At 30.8% G+C, this 23,094-nt stretch overlaps 2 protein-coding genes and 1 non-coding gene across 3 annotated transcripts in view; 1 reads left to right on the top strand and 2 right to left on the bottom strand.

The window, feature by feature from the left end:
- Positions 1-4,765, top strand: part of LOC135957346 (ras-related protein Rap-2b) — a 52,175-nt gene extending 47,410 nt beyond the window's left edge. Inside the window, exons 4-5 of the mRNA XM_065508075.1 lie at positions 4,204-4,296; positions 4,415-4,765. Of these exons, the coding sequence (XP_065364147.1) occupies positions 4,204-4,296; positions 4,415-4,705 (384 nt within the window). The 3' untranslated portion in view covers positions 4,706-4,765. The remainder of the gene's footprint in view (positions 1-4,203; positions 4,297-4,414) is intronic.
- TRNAW-CCA (transfer RNA tryptophan (anticodon CCA)) lies at positions 35-106 on the bottom strand. Its single transcript has one exon. It is a non-coding gene; the product is annotated as a tRNA-Trp (tRNA).
- Positions 4,766-15,231: 10,466 nt separating the features above from the next.
- Positions 15,232-23,094, bottom strand: part of hang (hangover) — a 31,096-nt gene continuing 23,233 nt past the window's right edge. Inside the window, exons 5-8 of the mRNA XM_065509675.1 lie at positions 19,970-20,389; positions 18,977-19,875; positions 18,363-18,911; positions 15,232-17,722 (exon numbers count right to left, since the gene is read on the bottom strand). Of these exons, the coding sequence (XP_065365747.1) occupies positions 16,214-17,722; positions 18,363-18,911; positions 18,977-19,875; positions 19,970-20,389 (3,377 nt within the window). The 3' untranslated portion in view covers positions 15,232-16,213. The remainder of the gene's footprint in view (positions 17,723-18,362; positions 18,912-18,976; positions 19,876-19,969; positions 20,390-23,094) is intronic.

Genomic DNA, 23,094 nt, shown 5'->3' with positions numbered 1-23,094 from the left:
TAAAAAGTATTATTGTAGAAATAATTTTATTTTGTGACCCCGACGTGATTTGAACACGCAACCTTCTGATCTGGAGTCAGACGCGCTACCGTTGCGCCACGGAGTCTGTTAGAAATAGACATATACGATCATTGTAAGATTAAAGGATCATTAACGCCGAAAATTGGTTTACAAATTTGTATTAAAATATTGGAAAGAATTTTTAAAAAATATTGCATTTTTAAGCCAAGCCAATAGAGGAAATATTTTGATTTAAAATCGCTTTAATTAAAAATGCCTTTCACAAAAACTATTTGTCCAATTACTCCCATGAGATTTGAACACGCAGCCATCTGATCTAAAGTCAAGATTGATACCGTTATGCCACGGAGTCCAACCTTCTGATAGCTCCCATATAAGGCCCACTTCCGAAAATCACACCCAAAAAATATAAGGGCCTCCCTAGTATTTTTATGTATGTTTCTTTAAAATAAATACAAATTTAAAACTGCTTAAAGAAACCTTTGATAAATTTAAATATTAAATAAAAGCATATTAAACTGAAAAAACAACGCAAGTTTTAAAACATAAAAATTACACATAATTTCCCTAATATTGTCTTCACTTGTGATTTAGTATGTAAATTCTTTACTTTGAATTCAAATTTTTAAAAGCCTTGGAATTCGTACAACAAAAATCTTGGCAAACAAAATAACAACAGACAAAGGTCGTTGGCATGTAACCTAACTCATTTGTCAAAATATCGAAGTCATGTTATAAATATTACGCAGTTGGTAAAAAGCTGAAGGATTCATGTCAAACATATTTGGTTTAGATAGATGACTGCCTTTTTGTAGATTTAAGGTTATTAGTTAAACATGTCAAGAGAAATAAAAATTACACATCTACATATTTACATGTCAGTACCAAATCAGAAATCGTAATAGAAATTTTATGTATACAAAAGGGGAAATAAAGACTATTAAAGTTTTAAACTTATTTAGCTTAAAATGCAGTAAATCATATGATAATATAGAACAAAGATTCAAATGAATTAATTCTTATTTCCATTTTCAAAATCAAACTGAATTTTATTTCTAAACCCTTCTATTAAAGAACTCATTACGAATTAATTCATAGGCTTAATTTCTTAGTATTTCAAATGTTTTGAATTCACTTCATTGAGAATTCATATTACACAGTATTAATTCCTTACTGAATCATTTAAGTTTTCTTTAATTCAAATCCATAACAAACTAACTTAATAAAATGTATGAAATGATTAAATTTTTCTTCAATTCCAATCTTTTACAAAAAGGCTTAAGTAAATTTTTTCAATTCATTTTGTAAGACTAAATGATGCAAAATATTTTCATCCAATTTTTATTAGATTTGAATTAAGAAAAATTTAATCATTCAAAGTTGGAATGAATTTTATTATTAACTAGCTAAAACCGGTGTGCTTCGCTACCCGTACCGTAAAGATTTACAATATATTTAGTCTATCTAAAATTAGTTTCTGTTCATGTGAAAAACATGGATTTTCTAGATTTAGTCCGCAAACTTGCAAACACTGACGTTGAGCTTTATCAATTGTCATTGCAAATACTAAGCAAATAGGAAACTGCAATCGAATAAAATCAAATGGCATTTCCGAAGTTATAATTCCCAGTTATAAAGGTCGCTCCGATTAGATTGTTCATTAATTGCCTTACTGTAAGTCGAGTGCCATTACAAATACGCAAAGAATCATACAAACAAACAAACACACATTGACTTTTATATATATATAAGGGTTTCAAATGTATACATACAAATTTTAACATTTACTTAATATTTTTGGTAGTCCGCGCATTTCTGTACTAAATATTAATATTGATAGCTGCTATAGCTGTCCCTATATATAATTTTTCATCACATCTATGGGAGGTGCCACGCCCACTATTGCTATTTTGCCCATTTTTGGCCTAAATAAGTAGTTCATACAAAATTTGAACGCTTTACATACTACAATTATACAGATAGATATGAATTTTAGTATTTAGATTGTTTGGGAAGTGCCACGCCCACTATTTCAGTCCGCCCATTCTTGTCCTAAATATTAAAATTGATGGTAGAATATCCGTACAAAATGTATGGATTCTATCTCTTATTGTATCCCATATATTAGATTTTTTAAATAATCATCATATGGGAGGTGCCACGCCCTCTGTGGCTACTACTCCCATTTTTGCCGCAAATATTTAAACAAACAGTGGAATTGCTCATGCAAAATTTGAGGACTATAGCTATTATAGTTTCCTAAATATTTGATTTTTAAAATTAACTTTGTATGGGAGGTACCACGCCCACTTAAAATTTCAAAACAAAAAGTAGCCTATAGCTCCTTCCAGACATACATAAATATACTGTAAAAATTTCAAGCACATCGGTTCAGCCGTTTAGCCGTCTATAGATCCCAAACTAATAATAATAAACATACATACATACAGACACACATTCACTTTTATATATATAGATTAATTCAGCAATGAATGAATGAAGCTTAAGAATTAGTTTTGTTATATGGAATGAATTGTCTTTCACAGGATCTTCCAAAATGAAACCATTTTATGTCGAAATTTCTTCATTAGACTATTTTTCCAGAGCAGAGAATCCCAAAGAAAATAATTACGACAAATCAGTTGTCATATTAATCACTAGGGGGCGGATTTATATGCAAATGCATGTTTTTTCTCGAACGTCCAAATACAATGTAGTCTAATTATCTATCCGAATCGCACATTTTGCTGCAAAATGGCATCGATTTGTTAGTGCATATTTTTGCATATTTTATTGATAATGCATATTTTGTTATATTTTACTTCAAAATGCATATTTATATGCATATTATGCCAATTTTTAATAAAAATATAATTTTTTGTCGTTAATGGGCAATACATTGTTTCGATAAAATTTTTTTTTGTCGAATTTGTTATAGAAATAGCAGTAAATTTTATCGACTAACTTCTTTCGACATCGAGAAACTGGCATTAAGTTTTTCTTTCTCTATCAGTAATTGAAAATTATCATTTCAAAACATTTTTATTCAAAAAAGTTTAGTTTTTTTTAAGTATCAAAAATTCATTAAATGTGTCGAAAACATTCATATTTGTTTTCATTGCACATTCGATTTATAAGAGATTTCGTTATCGAAAGATTTTGTAACTTCACCTACACAGTAACCGCTCCTGACAGTAATTTCCAAGCAGTTCTACGAGACTGTCGTAAACTAGTGATTTTGGATAACTTAGAGACAAATACACTACACAATTAACGTTTAAAGTCCCTACACTATAGATTACATATAGACACTTAAGTGACAATTGTCTTTATGCTAGATTACATCGGATGTATAAATTAACCAATTGACGAGATAAATATTAAGGTTGGATGCTACTTTACAGCACGATCAAAATATTGATGATTCTAAAGGGAAAGTCACAATATAGAAGCTCTTGGCTTTAAAGTTTAAACAAGTATTTATACCAAGATATTACAATTAATATAAATATCCATCGTTTTTTAGAAGAAAAGTTATGTTAAAAATAGTTTTAGAACTTTAATTGTTTAATACCTGGTATAATTTAAAGAGTTCTAACTGCTGGCAACAGTGTTGTGTATTTTTAAGACATTTCGAAATCCATACTTAATTATTTTATGTTTCTGCATAAATATATAAGCGCATATTTTTTAAATTTTTAGGTCATATTTTGATTTTTTTGAAGCATATTTTAGGCGCATATTTTCCAATAATAAATGCATGAAAATCCGCCCCCTATTAATCACCAAATTCGTAAATACAATTAAAATTTTAATTGAAAAGGCACCAACAACCAATTTTGTAATTTTTTTCTGTGAGTTTCATATAACCCAGTATATTTTAAATATGTCATATAAGCCTTTTATCAGCCCCGGATCGAATGTGGTCCCAATGGGCAATAATCCTATCTTTGGGATTTTTCAAAATATAGTTGAGAATTGTAATTGGGGGGATTCAAACAATCTGCTATTAAGTCATATTGTCATAATGTCGTAATATATTATGATAGTTTTAACAAATTGTTGTTGAGCATCAAACAAAAAACTGTTATTTAAAATTATTTTTTTTTATTTTAATTATTTTAACTAAACTCTAAACTAATTAAACTTTTAATAAAATCATAATTTAATACTTTTTTCCAGGTTGAATATGCCACCACTGAATCAGTTGTTACAGTAGACTGGGAAAATGGTTTCGCTGAGGCATCAGCCCGCCGCAATGAAAACATAACACAGGTTTGTAAATCTAACACCCACCCACCCACTCACTCACTCACCAAGCCCAGCATTAAAATGCCACAACATTATTTTATTTTATAATAATGTAACATATTTTTGTTTGAAATATTTCCAGGTGTTTAAAGAATTATTATCCCAGGCTAAAATCACTTATAATTTAAGTCCAGCATTACGTCGCCGTCGTCAATCGTTACCACAACAAGTGGGTAATAATGGTCCGGGCACACCAACACATCATCATCATCAGCAGCACCATCAACAACCGCATTCATCTGCCTCGTCATCCTCATCGTCCGCGTATGCTGGCTCCATGGCACATGCACCAACTGCAGCACAATTGCAACATTTGCAGAGGATACAAGAGCGTAGTTTGGGTAGTAAACGTAATTCCTGTACAATTTCCTAAAAATGTCAAAACTTAAATAACCGCACACACAAACACACATATTCATACACACAAAACTAAACTACAGAAACGAAAAACAATGTGAAACCTAAATAAATATACATAGATACAAGGAATTATATACATACAATTAGGCTATTCACACGGTAGTCATAAAGTCTTATGTCATAAAATATTAACACAAAATAATATGACTGCTTTGAGCAACCCTTGTGCTATTTCAAATTTGAGTCAGCTGAAAAAAGCAAAAACTATTTTAAATATTTTTAATAAAAATGCCAAACACAAGTGAAACAATTAAGAGAGCTATTCGGCTGTGTCGAGTCTTTTATACCCTTCACCAACTTATACTTTAAAATACAAATCTTATATATTTTTAGTTAAACAAAATTTAAAAAAAAATTTTCATTTTCATTTCAAAATTAATAAAATTTATTTTTTTTTAAATTTTTTAGTGAACAAAATTTTATTCCAAAATTTGTAATATTTTCTTTTTAAGTGAAAAAAAATTTTTTTTGGTAAAAAAAATTCGAGTTAAAAAATAATTTTCCCGATTTTGACCCATTTTAGGTCCAACTTACTATGACGTTATATACGTCGTTAAAAAGGCTCGATGAAGAGCTTTTACCTTTTGACTTATATTTACACTGTTTAGTTATGACAAAACAATAAACACATGGTCTCTTACCATGTCATATTGTCATAATGTCCTAATATTTCACAATGGTTGTTATCGTTTATTGTTAGATTCAAAAACAATAAATGTCCTAAAATAATACTACTCTGTATGCTATGTTTATTGTGTTATCGTAACCAACCAGCAGAGACCTGCACCGAATGCGGTTAAGCCGAGCTGCCGAGTCGTGATATATTAGGACATTATGACAATATGACTGATAAGAGACCTTGTGAATTGACCAACAGCATAAAAGGTCTTATTATTTTAAGACTTTTTTCTTTGTAGCACAACAACAAAAATTTGTTAAAACAATTGTAAAACGTTAGTACTTTATGATAATACGACTTGATAGCACACCGTGTGAATACCCCAAATATATCAGTATACATTAGAGCGGTTCGATTTATATGGACGCAAAAAATCTCCCAAGTATTTTAGGGTTCAAAATAATGCCCATGCAACCATACCTCTAAAATGAATTCTGATGTTCCTTATTTTGACCCAAAGGTCAAACTTTGAAAAATTTGGAGAATTTGACTAAGCATATTTTTCCAAATTTGTTTATTATGACACGAACGCCATTTTGTGCTTGTTGAATACTCCGCTACTTAAGCACTCTAAAACTAGTCGTGTTAATCATTCGCTCATTGCGAGCAAAAGTTATGTTGGTTCAAAGATTAAACTAAATCTTAACAAGTAAGAGAGCTATATTCGGCTGTGCCGAATCTTATATACCCTTCTCCAAATTATACTTCAAAATAAAAACTTTAAATATTTTTAGGTAAACAAAATTTTTTTTCCAGTTGTTTTTTTTAATTTTTTGGAAAAAAAAAATTTTCGAATTATTTCTTAAATTTTCAAATTTTTTTTTAATATTTAGCGGAAAAAAAATTTTTGGTAAAAAAAAAATCGGATTAAAAAATATTTTTTCCGGTTTTGATCCATTGTAGGTCGTTGCAAAGGTCTTTGAAATATCTATCATTATATATCCATATTGTCTATATTAATGACTTAGTAATCCAGATATATGTCAAAAATCGAGGTCATCCTGGTGATTTTAAATAGCAACCGAGCCGGAAGAATTCCGGAGATATTCATGTATGAATCGTGTATGTAAGTTATATGGGGGCTTCGGAAAGTTGATTTCAACAGACAGGCGGGCATGACTTAATCGACTCCGCTATCTATAAGGATCCAGAATATATACTTTATAGGGTTGGAAAATTATATTGTGGAAATTGCAAACGGAATGACAAACTTCTCACGAAGGTGAAGGTTATAAAAATAAAGCTTACTGATTCTCATAGACGCATGATTGATATTATTTATTACCTACATCATATTTATATTTATCATACGCTCTAGAAACAAAATTTATACACAATACATACATCATGTAAAGTACCAAAAATTTCAAACGATTTTTGGAAATTTTTGTATGGGGACCCCCCAGAGAGGTTCCAAGGAGTGTACCACTAGCATGGGTGGGTCGGCCCTCCAAAGTTAGTGGGGGTCGTTCATACATTTAGACTCGATTGGGGCACTTTAAATGGGTCAAAGTGGGATTTTTCAAAATTTGAAATTAGGGTCAAATTACAGAACATCAGAATTCATTTTAGAGGTAACTTTGCTTCCTTGGGCAAAGTTTCTTATTTTGATCCCTAGAGTACGATTTTCCTTGTCACTTGGGCGATTTTTAAATCGACCCGCCATAGTATACATAGATACATACTTACATATTCATCTATGCTTAGGATGGTCCAGTTAAAATAGATGTTGTGACATCCAATTTCTTTCCTCAATTTAGTTTTCATCACAATCGAATTTTTCAGTTATGATAATAAAAATCCCAATAAGCATTTTTACTGGAATTCAAGTTGAAAGCAAGTGTAATTCAAGCCTTGAATTATAGTCAAGCAATTGAATTACAGTTGTATTACACTTTATTTCAATAGCATTCTCCAGTAAAAAGGAAACATAAATTCAAGCCATATGTTTTTTGTTTGAAAAATAAATAAATTTTCAAATATTTTGCATGTCTAAAGTATAATTACATTTGCATTCAAGTCAAATTCCAACCAAAAGTTCAAGTGCTTGAATTTTTGGGGCTTTGGTGCTTACTGGGAATTTACTGGAGGCAACTATATTTTGAGTTTCCACTTCCCAAAAATTTCAATAAATACGACGGAATCATTCTATTGATAACAAACATATTTTAACTGTGAACTAGTTCGTAAATGATAAAGGATATAAATTTAGATACACACCAAGTTCAAGTACAGGTATCTATGTAGTATGTATTAATATGTTTATAAAACAAATTTATTTCAAACATTTTGTTATTTTTATTAATAAATTTTCAATAAATACCTAAAGAGAAGACAGCATTAAGCTAAAACAACAATGTAGTACCGATCGCAACAATTTTAATAAATGTGTATCATGTCTTCATGTTTTCTGAAAATTTTAACCACAGGTTGACAGTGTTGATCACAACGGGTGTAAACAAGATTTTACATTCTGTACGTGGACATTTAAAAAATTTAATTTTTTTAATCGCTTATTTGGACTTTTAAGTTTATTTCCCAATACTTTTTGAAGATGATATCGGTGAGGTTAGCGACGCTATCATTGATGGCCATTCTCGCACTCTTTTCGAGTATTATTCTCATTACAAACACCTATGTAATGAGAATATATTAGTAAAAAATCAATATGGCCGTCAGTAAGAGATAATGACATTGAAGCGCGAGTTGTTCTTCAACTAATATTTTTATACCCTGACCCCATGAGTGTCATTCCGTTTGTAATTTCTACATTTTACATTTGCGATGTCGATATAGCCATGTCCGTCTGTATGTTGAAATCAACTTTCCGTAGCCCCCAAATAACTTACATACATGATTCATATATCAATATATCGGGAATTCTTCCGGCTCGGTCCACAAATGGCTGAGATATGTATAAGGAAAAAACCGGAAAAAAACATATTTTTTATCTATATCTGGATCATTAATATAGACAATACCCAATAAACAATTTTACTGGAATTCAAGTTGAATGCAAGTGTAATTCAAGCCTTGAATTACAGTTAATCAATTGAATTACAGTTGTATTACACTTTATTTCAATAGCATTCTCCAGCAAAAAGGAAATGTAACTTCCAGCCATATATTTTTTGTTTGAAAAATATTTAATTTTTTCAAATATTTTTCAATTTTAAAGCAAACTCCAACAAAATGTTCAAGTACTTGAATTTTTGGGACTTTGGGTATGGATATCTAATGATAGATATTTCAAAGTCCATTGCAACGATGTATATAAGGCTATAATAAGTTGGACCTACAATGGGTCAAAATCGGGAAAAATATTTTTTAACCCGAATTTTTTTTATAAAAAAAATTTTTTATTGTCGTAAATTTCTATTCCAAAAAATTAAAAACAAAAAATTGGAAAAAACTTTTTTAAAAAAAATTTAAAAAAATCAAGTAAGAGACTATATTCGGCTGTGCCGAATCTTATATACCCTTCACCAAATTATACTTTAAAATACATTTTTTTTAAATATTTTTAGGTTAAAAACTTTAATTTTTTTTTTAAATTGTTTTTCAAAAAATTTTTTTTTCCAAATTGTTTTTAATTTTTTTTAAAAAAAGTTTTTTTCAAATTTTTTTAAAAAGTTTTTTTTAAATTTTTTTAAAAAATTTTTGACAAAAAAAATTTTTTGATGAAAAAAAAAATTCGGGTCAAAAAATATTTGACCCATTGTAGGTCCAACTTACTATAGCCTTATCTACATCGTTTCAATGGACATTGAAATATCTATCATTAGATATCCATATTGTCTATATTAATGACTTAGTAATCCAGATATAGATCAAAAATAGGTAAAAAATCGAGGTTGTCCCGGTTTTTTGCTCATATCTCCGATATTTATGGACCGATTTTGCTGATTTTAAATAGCAAACTTCTCGAAAGCATGTCTGACAGAATTGTTGAAGATTTGGATCCCGAAGATATCTGGGGTCTTCAGAAAATTGATTTCAACAGACAGACGGACAGACAGACAGACGGACATGGCTTAATCGACTCCGCTATCTATAAGGATCCAGAATATTGTATATACTTTATAGGGTCGGAAATGAAAAATGTAGAAATTACAAACGGAATGACAAACTTATATATACCCTTCTCACGAAGGTGAAGGGTATAAAAATTGGAAAAAACTTTTTTAAAAAAAATTAAAAAATTTGGAAAAAAAAAAGGGTATACATATAAGATTCCACACAGCCGAATATAGCTCTCTTACTTGTTTCTTATTATTTTATTCTTTATTCATATAAATCAGTGGTCGTTTTTTGCAAGTGTAATAAGAATTAGAGAAGGTACTATTTATTGGGCAGGTACTTTTCGTTACTTTCTAAAATATGGATTAGACATCCTGTACTACAGCCCATATTCCAACAAGGCAGTTTACGTGTGATTCTGCAACACGACTGAAAAACAATTTTCAAATTCTGTATGAAAAACACTCAAAAACTGTTTGAAAACTGAGTAATTTTCATACCAAAAATGGAAAATTGTTTTCCAGGCCCTAATTCTATGAAATATTTTACTTTAGAATAATTTACATTCGTATAATTTTTTTAAAAGATACATAAATATTTATTTTAATTTTTGGATCCCTTCTAATGCCGTCTGTTTTATTCTACATTAGTAAACTTTGTACCTTTTATTAGAAAATGTCTATAAATATAATAAATAACAATAATCTTTTAAAAAAAATTGTCTATTATCATTTTTTCAATTAAAAACAAATCTATTACACTAAATAAAGAAAGACAAATACATAAATGCCAAATAAAATATATTTTTCTTTTTATGAAAAATCCTATTTATATTGTGAATACAAATATTTATTTTTAAATACCACGAATTACAATACCTAAATAAATACAGACAAATTGATGATACAAACTAACAAAAACACAATTAAATACACAATGAATGAAAAAAGTATTTGTTCCAAAACAGTAAAATAGAAATACTAATACGGGTTTCAATGTTTCAAATATATATAAATACAAATATTTAATTAAAAAACAAAAAACACAAAACAATTATAATAAATTAATTACCAAGAATTAAAATTTCAACATAAAATTAACACAATTTAATACTACAAATAATGAAATTTAAATGTACACACTAACTAACTAAAAAAATAAGTTTAAAGAATTTTAATTTTCAATATAAAGTAACGATAACAAAGTGTGTTGGATTTCTAGTTTAATATTTTTATAATTTAAAATTTAAATTTTTATTTTCAATTACTTTAAATATGATAGAAACGAAATTGCAACAGAAATTTTATTTAATTTAAAAAGAAAATCTAAATATAATGTGAAAAATTAATGGAAATGTAACACCAAAGTAGCAGCCAAATTAAAATGTGAATGCTAGGAATATAGAAATAAACAAAATGAAGTAGTTTTATAAATGTTTGATGTTTTAGAAAAGTAACGAAAATTAGTTTAAATTTCAAATATCAATAACAAAGAAAAATACGAAAATTATACATCGTCTGTAATGGATAGCAAACTCTATGTACAATGATGTATAGGAGGAAAAAAAATGCAATATTTTATGGTAGTTTATGAAATAAGTAAAAAGTAAATATTTCAATATATTTAAAAAAACAACAACAAACAAAATATATTTTATAAATGTTTTCTTAAGTATACTATTAGTAATAAAAATAAATGCTGTTCTGTTTCAAAACTTTTATTTAAATAAGCAATTAAAGAGATAAAAACAATTAAATTTTAGTTCGGAAAAAAGTATAAATTTACTTTACAATTAAATTTATTTAAAACGAATTAAATAAAACCATATTCGGGTAGCAATTGAGGTATTCACAGTTTAAGATTTAAATCGACAGACAGCAGACTAAACAACTATGTTGGAGGTTTTTGGAATGGTTATCTCGGAATAATATATAATTTATATATTTCGCCGAGATATTATGTAAGCTTTACCTTAAACTGTAAATAACTCAATGCTATGCTATTCTCTTCCATCAAAAAGTATTTAAAACTTAAATTGTTTAATTTAAACATGTTATATTAATATAATTATAAAAATTAAATTATTTTAGAATATCAATGTGTGTATGTATTAGTATTATAAAATTATTTTTATCTCCAAAATTTAAACTAGTTTTAATAAATATTTAAATCAACCAAATAAAAAAAAAACTAAATTAAAAATATAAGAGAGACTAAAATTAAATGTTTTGCTTGTATGAAATTATATTAAATAAAATAAAAATCTAAATTTAATAAAAAAAAAATAATATGATAAATAAAGAGAAAATTATATCAAAGAAAATAAATTACATAAATAAAATATAGTAAAACAAAAATAAATTTGTTATTTATTGGATGGTTTTTAAGATTACTAGGTAATGCTACTTAGTGCCACGTCACAAGTATGTGCTGAATTTATATTCAGTAACAATTAAAGGGTGGTTTTTATAGAATCAGTGGAATCATTGGTTCATATGTCTTCACAAATAACGATGGTCAGAACGTAAGCAGTTTAGAAACATGCTTTCTACAATAACACAGGTCAACAAAATGGTGGTTTTTCTTAAATAAAAATAGCTGATCCTTATTTATTTTCCTTACCAGCTCTAGTTTTAAAGATATGCATAAAATTTCGCGAGCGGTCTTCCAAACCATAAAATACTTTCTGGATTATGAATCTCCTCAAAAATCTCTTTCAATTGAGTAGAGTCACATTATTGAATGTTGTGTTTTTGGTTTAGTTCTTAAAACCTTTTTTTTGTAAATTTTCTGAAATCAAAATAAATGATCCTTACGTATTTTTTTCCGCTGATGAATTTCGGTTTTATATCAAATTTATCATTAATAACACATAATGGCTATGACGAAAAGACGTTGGAGCAACATGAAAGATTTCACCAAGATATACGATTAATAGAGGAACGATATTAAGCAGTCTCATTATTCAAGAAAATCATATAAGAGAACATTTTATACGTATTCACATTAGGTGTGTTCGCGTACTTTCCAGTAAAAAATATCCAGTAACTTTATTTTAGAGAGTAAAAATAAATTACTCTCAATCTGAAAAATTGCAAAAAAAAAGTACGCGAACAACAATTTGTAAAAATAAGTTGTATTTTATTATAAATCAATTCATTGCAAACATGTAAATTGTATTAATTTTAAACTTTTTAGTTTTTATTATATTTGCAACCATATGTTTTAAACATATTTTTATGTTGATATTTTTTACTGAACAAAAAATGTCCAATAAAAAATATCATGTTCTCTATCTACGAACTGTCACTTTTAACACTCTCTTGCTCTCTCGTTACAAGTTTTTAATAGTAAACGAACGGAATCCCATAACTTCCAGTGATAATTTGTACAAATTATCAAGAACGGGAACACAACTATTAACTCTGTAAAAAAAACTTTGAAAAAATATTTAATTTGTATGTGAAGATAAACATTTTTGGTACTATTTCAATAAGCAGAAAATTATCAGCCCAATTATGAATAAAAATTCCCCGGGCACTTTTCTCCTTTTTCCTATTCAAATTCAATGGGAAAAAACTCCCGGGGAACAAACTCACGCGGAATTTTTTTTTTCATAATTGGGCTGTATATAAAATGTGAAGTTGCTTTCTGAATATTTCAGGACCCTTTCAATGGATTTAAAATTATTTACTAAAAATACAATAGTTCGTTGGAATGCCTAGTCTGTGCATTCATTGAAAAATGTAAGTTTTCAAAGTAATAAGGACTAACCTAAAAAACTTAATTTTGAATATAGTTGGAATACAACTTAGATATGAAACTTGAAATGAAAGAGATTTTTAAATAGATTAATAATCCAGAAAATATTTAAAGGTTTGGAGGGCCGTTTGTGAAATATGAAATACAAAAAATAGTGTTAATCATCAATTCATATTTTGAATTTTATAAATTTTTAAACAAAACCCCACCCTGGAAACAATTTTTACAAATGTATAATATTTTTATTAATTTCTTGAAGATATTATTAATTTTTTATAGGGTCCTTTACAAATTTAACCCATTTTATGTCGTAATTTCGCATTTAGCGTATTTCTACTAAAACCCCAATTTACATTGGTTTAGAAACGATTTTGTTTGGAAATAATTCGGTATGTCGGGAACTATTGGTACGAAATTTCACAAGGTTTGAAGCTGAGGTGTTTTCTATTTGATTTACAGTTCTTCAGCTTCGTAGACGAAAATTTTGTCGATATTGTGCCATCGATTTTTCAATAACTTTAGTTCAAGAAATATTTAGGTTTATTTATTTTGTTTTTAATTTGGCTCGATCTTGTTTTCGTATTTTTTAGATATGGAGGGCATACGGAGGGTCGAAATTTGTTTCTAAAATATCAGCTATATTTGCGATAAACATTATATGTATAAATAAAAATTAAATGCCGTTTCGTCATGTTCGTCATAACTAAAAATAGGTTACGGAATGAAAAATTTACCACGCCCACTTTTTTAATTTATTTTAATGTTAATGTTCGTAGTAATCCAATTTAAGATTTTAGGAAAAAAAACGATGAACGCCTGAACCGGTTTGGCAAATTTTGTTTTAAATGTTTGCAATAATCCATAAAATTTTTTTACTTTAAGAAAAATTGTCCACGCCCACATTTTGTAAAAGCTCGAGTGACTTCATGTGACGCAAATTAGGGAAAGAAGAATAAGTGTCACGTAAAATTTAAAAATTGCTTAGTTACTTATTGAGTAAAAATACTTGGTAATTTTTACCCCTAGATATTGATTTGCAGTCAATGTCAAGTTACCTTTTAGGAAAATTTATCTGCTGGGTATTGTACACCGTAGATATCTATTTGTTGAAGTTACGGGCATTACTCGTCTTGTGTTTAACAAGAGGGTTATAAATATTTCGAATAAAAAACAAATAAGAAAGTACCCTACACTAAGTAAAAGAGCAAAAACATTTTTCTTAATTTCAATAATTTATATTTTTGAGTAATTTTCGGAAGTGGACCTTATATGGGGGCTATGACCAATTATGGACCGATCACCATGAAATTAGGTCGTGTGATTTGTGACTATATGAAAGTTTACTATGTTGAATTTTGTGAGTATATCAACATTTTTAAGCGATTTATGCACGTTAAAGTGATTTTCGGAAGCGGGTCTATATGGGAGCTATGACTAATTATGGACCGATCGTACCAAAATTTGGTGACATGAATTTTGTATATATAAAACTTATTTAAAGCGCAATTTGTGGAGATACATTTAGAAATTAAACATTTATGACCGATAAAGTCCAATTTCGGAAGGACATTTGTATGGGGGCTAGGTGAAATAATGGACCGATTTCAGCCAGTTTCAATAGGCTTGGTCCTTGGGCCGAAAAAATAATATGTACCAAATTTGATCGAAATATCTTTAAAATTGCGACCTGTACTCTGCGCACAAGGTTTACATTAACAGCCAGCCAGCCGACCAGACGGACGGACGGACATCGTTTAATCGACTCAGAAAGTGATTCTAAGTCGATCGGTATACTTTAAGGTGGGTGTTAGACTAATATTTTTTGGCGTTACAAACATCCGCACAAACGCATAATACCCTCCCCACTATGGTGGTGTAGGGTATAATTACTCATATACAATATAGAAGCAAGCTACTGAAAAGATTTTGCTTCTATATTGGATGGCTTTTAAATATTTATTTACATAGGGCAAATGATGCCCTGATAAATGAACTACACTCTGCTAAATAAAACGTAATTTTTGTTAATTTTTCTAATTTATTAATTTTTCTGCTTTTATTATTTAAATTGTGAAATTTAATTATATATATATATATTTCTTGTTGTTGCTTATTTTTTTTTCATTCATTAATATTTAAATTAATTTAATCATTACAGTTAATGCAATTAAAATAAAAAGGAATCTTAAATAACTAATTTGTATTTTGTATTTTTGTTTTTGTTTTTTTCTTTCAAAAATTGAATGTTATTGTGAATAATAATAGTATTTGAATGCTTCTCTCTTTCGAAGTCATATCATCGAAAGCTTAGTATAGTAACGATTTAAAATTGATACATACAAAGCATTTAATTAATTATTAGTTTATTTAATACTATAACTACTCTAGATGTATGCATGTGTGTATATATAGTTCTTCTTATCTATATATATATATACAATAAGAAGTTAAGAAGAATTTAATTATTTAAACATAAAATAATAAATATAAAAAAAAGAAATAATGCACAGTGTGCAAAGTAGCTATATCTATACTGGTAACATACAAAATGCAAGTAAAAGAAATTCTTGTGAGTAAACTATAAGAGCTCAAACCAATTGTTTCAAGGTTACACAGATGATTTTCAATTACATGAATATTTTATGTGTCCGGTATAGTTATTTGCCACACTGTACTAGTAATTAGTGAAATATTAAAAGAAATAAAAGTTTAAACATAATAATTTAAATAAAATGATTAACAATTCAGTGTGATGTAAGTAAGTATAAGAAAAAATTATTATCAACAAAAATCATAATATAAAAAAAAAACTAAAATACTTATGAGAAGTAGATTTTAAAAGTTATCATACATAGTTCAAATAAATCTTGGATAAGTATTCCAAGATAGATTAACAGAGGGAAAAGCATTAGAACTGCATAAAACTACTGGCACATTTTAAAATAAACTAAACAATTGAATTCAATTTGAAATTATACATAAGTAAATTCTCTATGATGACTATACGGCTACAACATCGCTACTACTGCTGCGACTTTTGTTCGATGACGATTTGGAGGACTTGATTTCCGTTAAGGTCACCGACCCCGGACCATTAAGAAAATGCATTTTAACATGCTTTTGCAGTTCTTGCTGGGTATCGAAATACACCTGACACAGGTCACAGGAATAACGAGATTTGACTACAACATTACTAACAACTGACGACGAAGGTGGCTTGCGATTTTCCGTTGAGGAATTATCATCTTCATCGTCATCGAATTCGTCGGAATCATCTTCTTCCACGTCGTCATTCATATCGACCTGGTTGTCATTGTAAGTGCGGGCTTGTGGTATCTCTGTGGGTTTACCTTTAAGACTGGAGGCCTCATTGGTGTCTTCGTTGGTAGAAGGATCCTCATCATCGGCATCACTGCTATCATCATCGTCATCATCATCCTCTTCCTCGTCATCATCATCCTCGTCTACATCTTCATCACCGCCCACCGTCTGCTGGGCTCCCACTGCCAAATCATCAAATTCTTCTCCTTCGACTGGTTCCTCCTCCTCTTCTTCTTCTTCGTCTTCCTCATCGAATTCTTCTACTACAGGTCGCCGTTGTTGCTGCTGCTGCTGCGGTTTATTCAACTCAACATCATTTTCATGTTCATTATTGTCAGCATCAGCTTCAACCTCGCCTTCACCCTCACCTTCCCCCTCACCATCTCCCTCATCCTCATCTTCATCCTCGTCGTCTTCATCGTATTGATCTTTAACACTATCCCTTGATTCTTCTTCATCTACTTCGAGTTTTGGTGGCAACGAAGGTATTTTAATCTTTTTAAATCCAGGCATGACATCGTTGTTCTCGGCTGACAGCTGTTGTTTTGGACTTTGAGCTTGCATTGCCGTTTGTTGCTGTGTTTGCTGGGGCTCTTGTTGCTGTCTATTGGAATCTGGATGTTCGACCGGCACTATCACTGGTTCCTTCATGTGGTTGTGCAAATGATTTATCAATTTCTCTTTGCGCGACACATAGGCACCACACAAATCACAGCCCCATTGGAATGGACCATAGGGTCTCATAACCCTGGCCTCCGCCACTTTATGCTCAATCCATTCTGCTTTCGTCTCAAATTTAACGTTACATCTTCTGCACATATTTGATGCATCGCAATCGATTCTTGGTGGTTCGGGCAGATGACCCATTTCGTTTTTGTGCAATTCGTACAAGTGTCGTCGCAAATTGTTGTTGCTGATGAAGGTCGAGGGACAATATTGACATTTAAGTTCACGTTTACGTTTCTGGGATCTGTGACTGCCGCCCATATTGGCAAATTGACGCGGCATTAGACCCACCGCTTGTAATCCCAGTAGATGTTGATGGTTGATCGGCATCTTGGATTTGGGCTGCTGCTGCTGATGATGTTGCTGCTGTTGTTGATGTTGGTTTTTGTTGAGTTGTTGCTGTTGTTGCGAGTGTTGAATATTGGTGTGGCTGTTGCTCGACATATGTTGATCGGCTTCGTTCTATTGGTGATTTGATAAAAAAACAAAAACAAAAAGATGGGAAGAGAAGAAAAATACTAAAATATGAAAACAAATTTCTTGACAATTGAAGATAATTGCATTTATTTTATAATTTTGTGACTGGTGTGGAGGCAAAACACATGTCCAGAAATATATGTTGAGAAATTGTCCCATTTAAATATTTTATATGATGAATATTCGTAGATTAATTTTTTTTTAGTTTTTAATTTCGAATTTATTTAACCAGCTAATAAATGAGTGGAACTTTTAGATAGGGAAGTTGTATTGATTTGTTTTACAACATGAAAAATTTAACTTTTTAAAAAGGCCCATTATTTAAAAAGAACCTTATAAAAAATTACTTTCATTTTCAATCTTAAAGATTATATAAAATTAGTAATTTCATATTCATTTAGCCTTATCTAAAAGTGCCCATTGCTTATAAATTGCTGAGCAATAATTATTAAAATATAATTAATTTATCAATTTAATTTTAAAATTTCGACTGTCTTTTGCCAAACCTTTTTACTAAATATTTGTTGGTCTTTTTTTAAACACGTAGTGGACATTAGACGCTGTTTCATTTTTACGATTTTTTTCTTTGACTTCAAAGCCTCACTGCACAAGTCCAAAAGCTCACCTGTTTGCTATCACCTCTGAAATGCCATTTCCTATGCACTTTAAGTGCTGTCATTTGTGTAAATGTCTTTGCACACAAATCGCATGCATACTCGCCATTATCGTTAATACGATCCATATAAAATTGATTTGGATCGGCGGGACCAGTATCAAACATGGCCGCCAACGGATTGTCCGTATACAATTCCATTTCATGCATTTGTATGTGTTTCGCGAACATTTCCTGATCGGTGAAACGGGCGCCACAAATTGTGCAAGCCACTTCCGGTAATTTGATTTTCAAATTACTGGCACTGCCCACGGTAGCGTTGATGGTGTTGGATAGAGTATTGTCGCCATCTCGAGATTGATCATCATCTTCGTCATCCTCATCGTCACCGGTTTTGTGTTTGTATACAGCGGTAGCAGTTTCACTGGCTGCTTGTGTAATCGGTTTGCGATTGCAGGAGGGTATGTGATGTTCCAACATCTGGGTGTCGAAGAACACCTTTTTGCACATAACACATTCCGAGGGTTCGGGTATTTGAGGATGTTTCTTATAGCGATGTACCTAAGTAGAGGAAAAAAGTAAATTAAATAACTACGAAGTTGTTTAAATTTATTAGCTAAACCTACCCATAAACTTTTACGTCCACTGTAAACATTGCCACAATCCTTGCAAGAGTAATCATTAGAATCGAATTCATCGTGCGAGTTTATATGTATGGCCAATTTTTTATTAGTATTAAAGTTGGAGGGACAATATTTACATTGATACCAGTACAAGGGTCCCGCCTGAGTATCTCCCAAACCCACACCACTAACAGGTGTCGATATGCCCGACATATCAGCACCCGCAGAACTAGTATCCACAGCGGCAGCAGCCATAGACTCATCGGCATTGTAGGCATCATCATCTTCATTTACATTGGAGCTTCCACCTTGCCTATTATGGACATTGGCCAAATGATGTTGTAATTCAACATCAGTACGATAAACTATAGAACAAATTTCACATTCGTATTGCTTAATAATCATATCATCCTTGAGCAGTGTATTGTGTATCTTAAACATGTGAACTTTCAAACCCTTTTCGTAGGCGAATTCGGCATCACACAATTTACACTTAATAAATTGTACATTGCGTATCTGATGGTCATTGAGCATGTGGTAGCGATAAGATTTCTTGGAGGAGAAGCGCCTTTGACAAATGCGGCAACGCATACGTCGAAAACGTCTGTCGGCAGCTTGTTCCAGGGATTTTCTTAATATTTGTTGCTGACCAGTTAAGGATGACTGTACAGCGTTACCACCACCAGACGCCTTTGACGATGAAACTCCAAAGTTATTATTTTGGGCACTTTGATGTGAGCGCATATGATTGGACAGACCAATATTGTTGGCAAACACCGCATTACAGATGGAGCATTCTCGGGGACTAGTATTGCTGACAGTGACATTGTTGTTGTTAATCGACACAGTCGTTTCTAAGCGCATTTTCTTAGGAGCATTTTCACTTTCACAATCATCATCAACTAAAGCAATAAAAGAAATTTGGAAAGAGAAAAAAAAACAAACCAAAAACATATAATTAATTTTTATTTCTTTTCATACAACTCCTCCTCTTACCAACTGTCCCACCATTTGTTATAGACATTAAATCCTTCATCACATAATCATACCGTCCTGTATAGGGATTCTGTGGTGCTGATGTTGTTGTGCCAGCTGCAGCCTTAACCGCATCTGCATTAACAATGTACTCGAAACCGGTATGACGTGCCTTATCCGCACCATGAGCACTTACCATGTGCTCTCGTAAATTCGATAGTCTGGGATAACCTTGTCCACATTTTACACATTTATAGGTTTGTGGCAATTGATCAGGATGTTTGGACTCCATGTGTCGCAAAACATTATTGTAGTTGTTGTATTGTTGACCACAAATCGGACAGGCCTGCGGCATCCGTGAGAAATATTGTGTTTTGGGTGTGGTATTAATGAGCGAGACATTAAAGTGTCCGCTGCGGGAATCGTCCGCGGATGAGGCTCCTGAAATGCCAAAAATTTTATTTAAAATTTGTAGGACTTCAAAATTATATTAGGAGTTGCCTAAAAAATAATAATTTTATAAGATACAAATGACCTTGAAAGCCCGATAATAGGAAAAAATGTATGCTTAAATATATTAATTAACAATATCGAAGAAAAGAAAAAATACAAAAAAATTTTTGGGCAAAATAAATTTCGGGCAAAAAAAAATGTTTGGTAATAAAAATTTGGTGAACAAAACCAAATTTTTTTTTGTGAAATAAAATTGTTGATGAACCCTTGATATTTCGCACTCGTTCGACAATACTACATTAACTCGAAAAATTTTAACCCCCATATGTATAAAGAATTTTCAAATTTATCAAAGGTTTATAAAACTAAATTTTCATACAAAATTTGATTTATAAACCTTTGATAAATTTAAAAATTGTTTATGCATATGGGGGTAAGTGTTCAGGAGAGACAAAAAACGTTATTGTCAGCAGATAGTGTAATGTATTGTTTTTTTTCCAAAAAGATATATTAATTTGAAAATATTGTAAATCTTTGGTTGCCTTGTGCTAAGTAATATTTTATACTATAATCTTTGATAAAAAAAGAGTGGTTTAATTATTTTTTTTAATTAAAAGAGCTGATGGCAAAGCAATACGCAAAAGCCAGGGTATTCCACACGAAAAAAAAAGCACTGGGGAAAACGTTGGACATTGAAAAATGCCTACTTCCTCTAGTATAACACTGTTAGTGACTAACGGTTGATTATTTCCTAAAACTTAAAAACGATCTCGTATGTTAGCTTCCTTAATGAAAACAATTAACTGAGAGTATATACCGATGTAATGAGAATTTAATAAGTCAAAAAGATTAGTAAATTTACCAAAAATTGGTGTTTAATTCTAATATCATTGAATTCAGAACAGTGAAAGATAAGATGTTCAGAATTGTCGATCATGTTACAAAAATCACAAACATCAGACGATCTCTTACGTATCATGTGAAGGTAAACGCCAATATAACAGTGGCCACATAAGAGCCTATTAATAATCTTGATGTCAAACAACACCCCTGTGCCAAGGTCTTACAGGTATTTCATTGAAAAGAGAGAAGAAACGTCCAGACACTTGAGATCTGGTCCTGTAGAAATCCAGCCACTCCTGATTAAGAGAATTTCTTATCCTCACAAGTACATCCCCATATGGAAGTCTTACCTCTAAGGGAGCGCCAAGAGAAACGGCCTGTTTGGCCAGGTAATCTACCCTCTCATTGAACCAAACTCCAACATGGGCAGGAACCAATACTATATGTACCTCAAGGATATATGAGAATCAACTATAGAATTAACAATATCCCATACTATAAAGTTCCTCGAACTAGCACGTCCCAACAAAATACATGCATTTCTACTATCAGTGTAAATAACAAGATGCGAGTTATTATCCTCAATGGCTATATCAACAGCCCTTTTAATGGCAATTAATTCTCCAGACAGTGATGAAAGTCTCTCACGGTACTGTACAAAAATAAACGTCCAGTGAGAAGATTAAAAAATGCACATCCAGTGCCATTGTTCGTTATCGAGGAGTCAGTTGCAACCAAAGTAAAATTCCTCATTTTATAGAAATCAACCGACGAACGATAGTGAGCTCCAAGGACCTCCTTCGACATACCTCTGTTCCTGTTAAAAGATGACTCAATAATAATCTTAATCTTGTCACTAGTGCCACATTCACCAAGTGATGGAATCGAGTCAAAAATATCCTTGTATATCCCGTAGACAAAAGAGTAACTGTTCATAAGTTATGAGGGTGCCGCTCTAATCAAATCCATAAGAGACGGGTTATAACACGTTTGATTACTAACCACTGTGACTGAAATAGGTTTTATATAATGTGTTTCTCTACATAATTTTATGTTATTTTGTAAGGATTCGGCGTGTTGTTGGAAGGTATACCTTCGGATGATGAAAGTAACCTTCGGGGCTCCAGTCAAAACTATTAAATTTGGCTCATACTTATGTTAGTGACTTATCTACTCAAATTGCTACGGTGGAACCAAAATGTGAAACAAATTTTCGATTGGTAGAGCCGAGTGATTACACAGGAGGTGAGGGTATAGCAAATGATATAGTAGAATTGAAGAATTTCCCTCCTATTTGTTTTGTTTGATCAGAAAATTTAGTCAAAATGATTAGCTTACATTTTTATGCCAACCGCCATGGTGGTTAATAAACTAACCACCCCATTCCGTGAAAACCTTTAGCTGTATTTTTATTTTTTCTTCAATTACAAAACGTTGATTAAAGTGAAAATGCAATTGCTTTCATTATAAACTTATACAAATTAAACGTGGTTGAAAGAGTTAATACAGTATTGTTGAACGAGTTCGAGATGGTGATCCATAAATATTCTATGGTGTTATATATGTCTTTGGGAAGGTCTTTGAATAGAAATATCATTAGATAACCATATTGAGTAGGAAAATATAAAAAATAGATCATTCCACAGCTCAGGAAGATTTAATTCTATTTTTCCGATTTTTTCCAATTTATTTTCTCAACACAATCTATAAACAGATTAACTAATCTGATTACATTTTGATAAGAAACTGCTTGGTGAAAAAAATTTTGGTAAATAAAATTTGATTGCAAAAAAAAAATGGTTATTGAAAATGTTGGTGAAAAAAATTTGTAAATCGCGGTTTTTTGCTTA

Source organism: Calliphora vicina, chromosome 4 (genome assembly GCF_958450345.1).
Source record: "Calliphora vicina chromosome 4, idCalVici1.1, whole genome shotgun sequence".
NCBI lineage: Eukaryota > Metazoa > Arthropoda > Insecta > Diptera > Calliphoridae > Calliphora > Calliphora vicina.
This window is presented reverse-complemented; position numbering and strand designations above follow the sequence as displayed.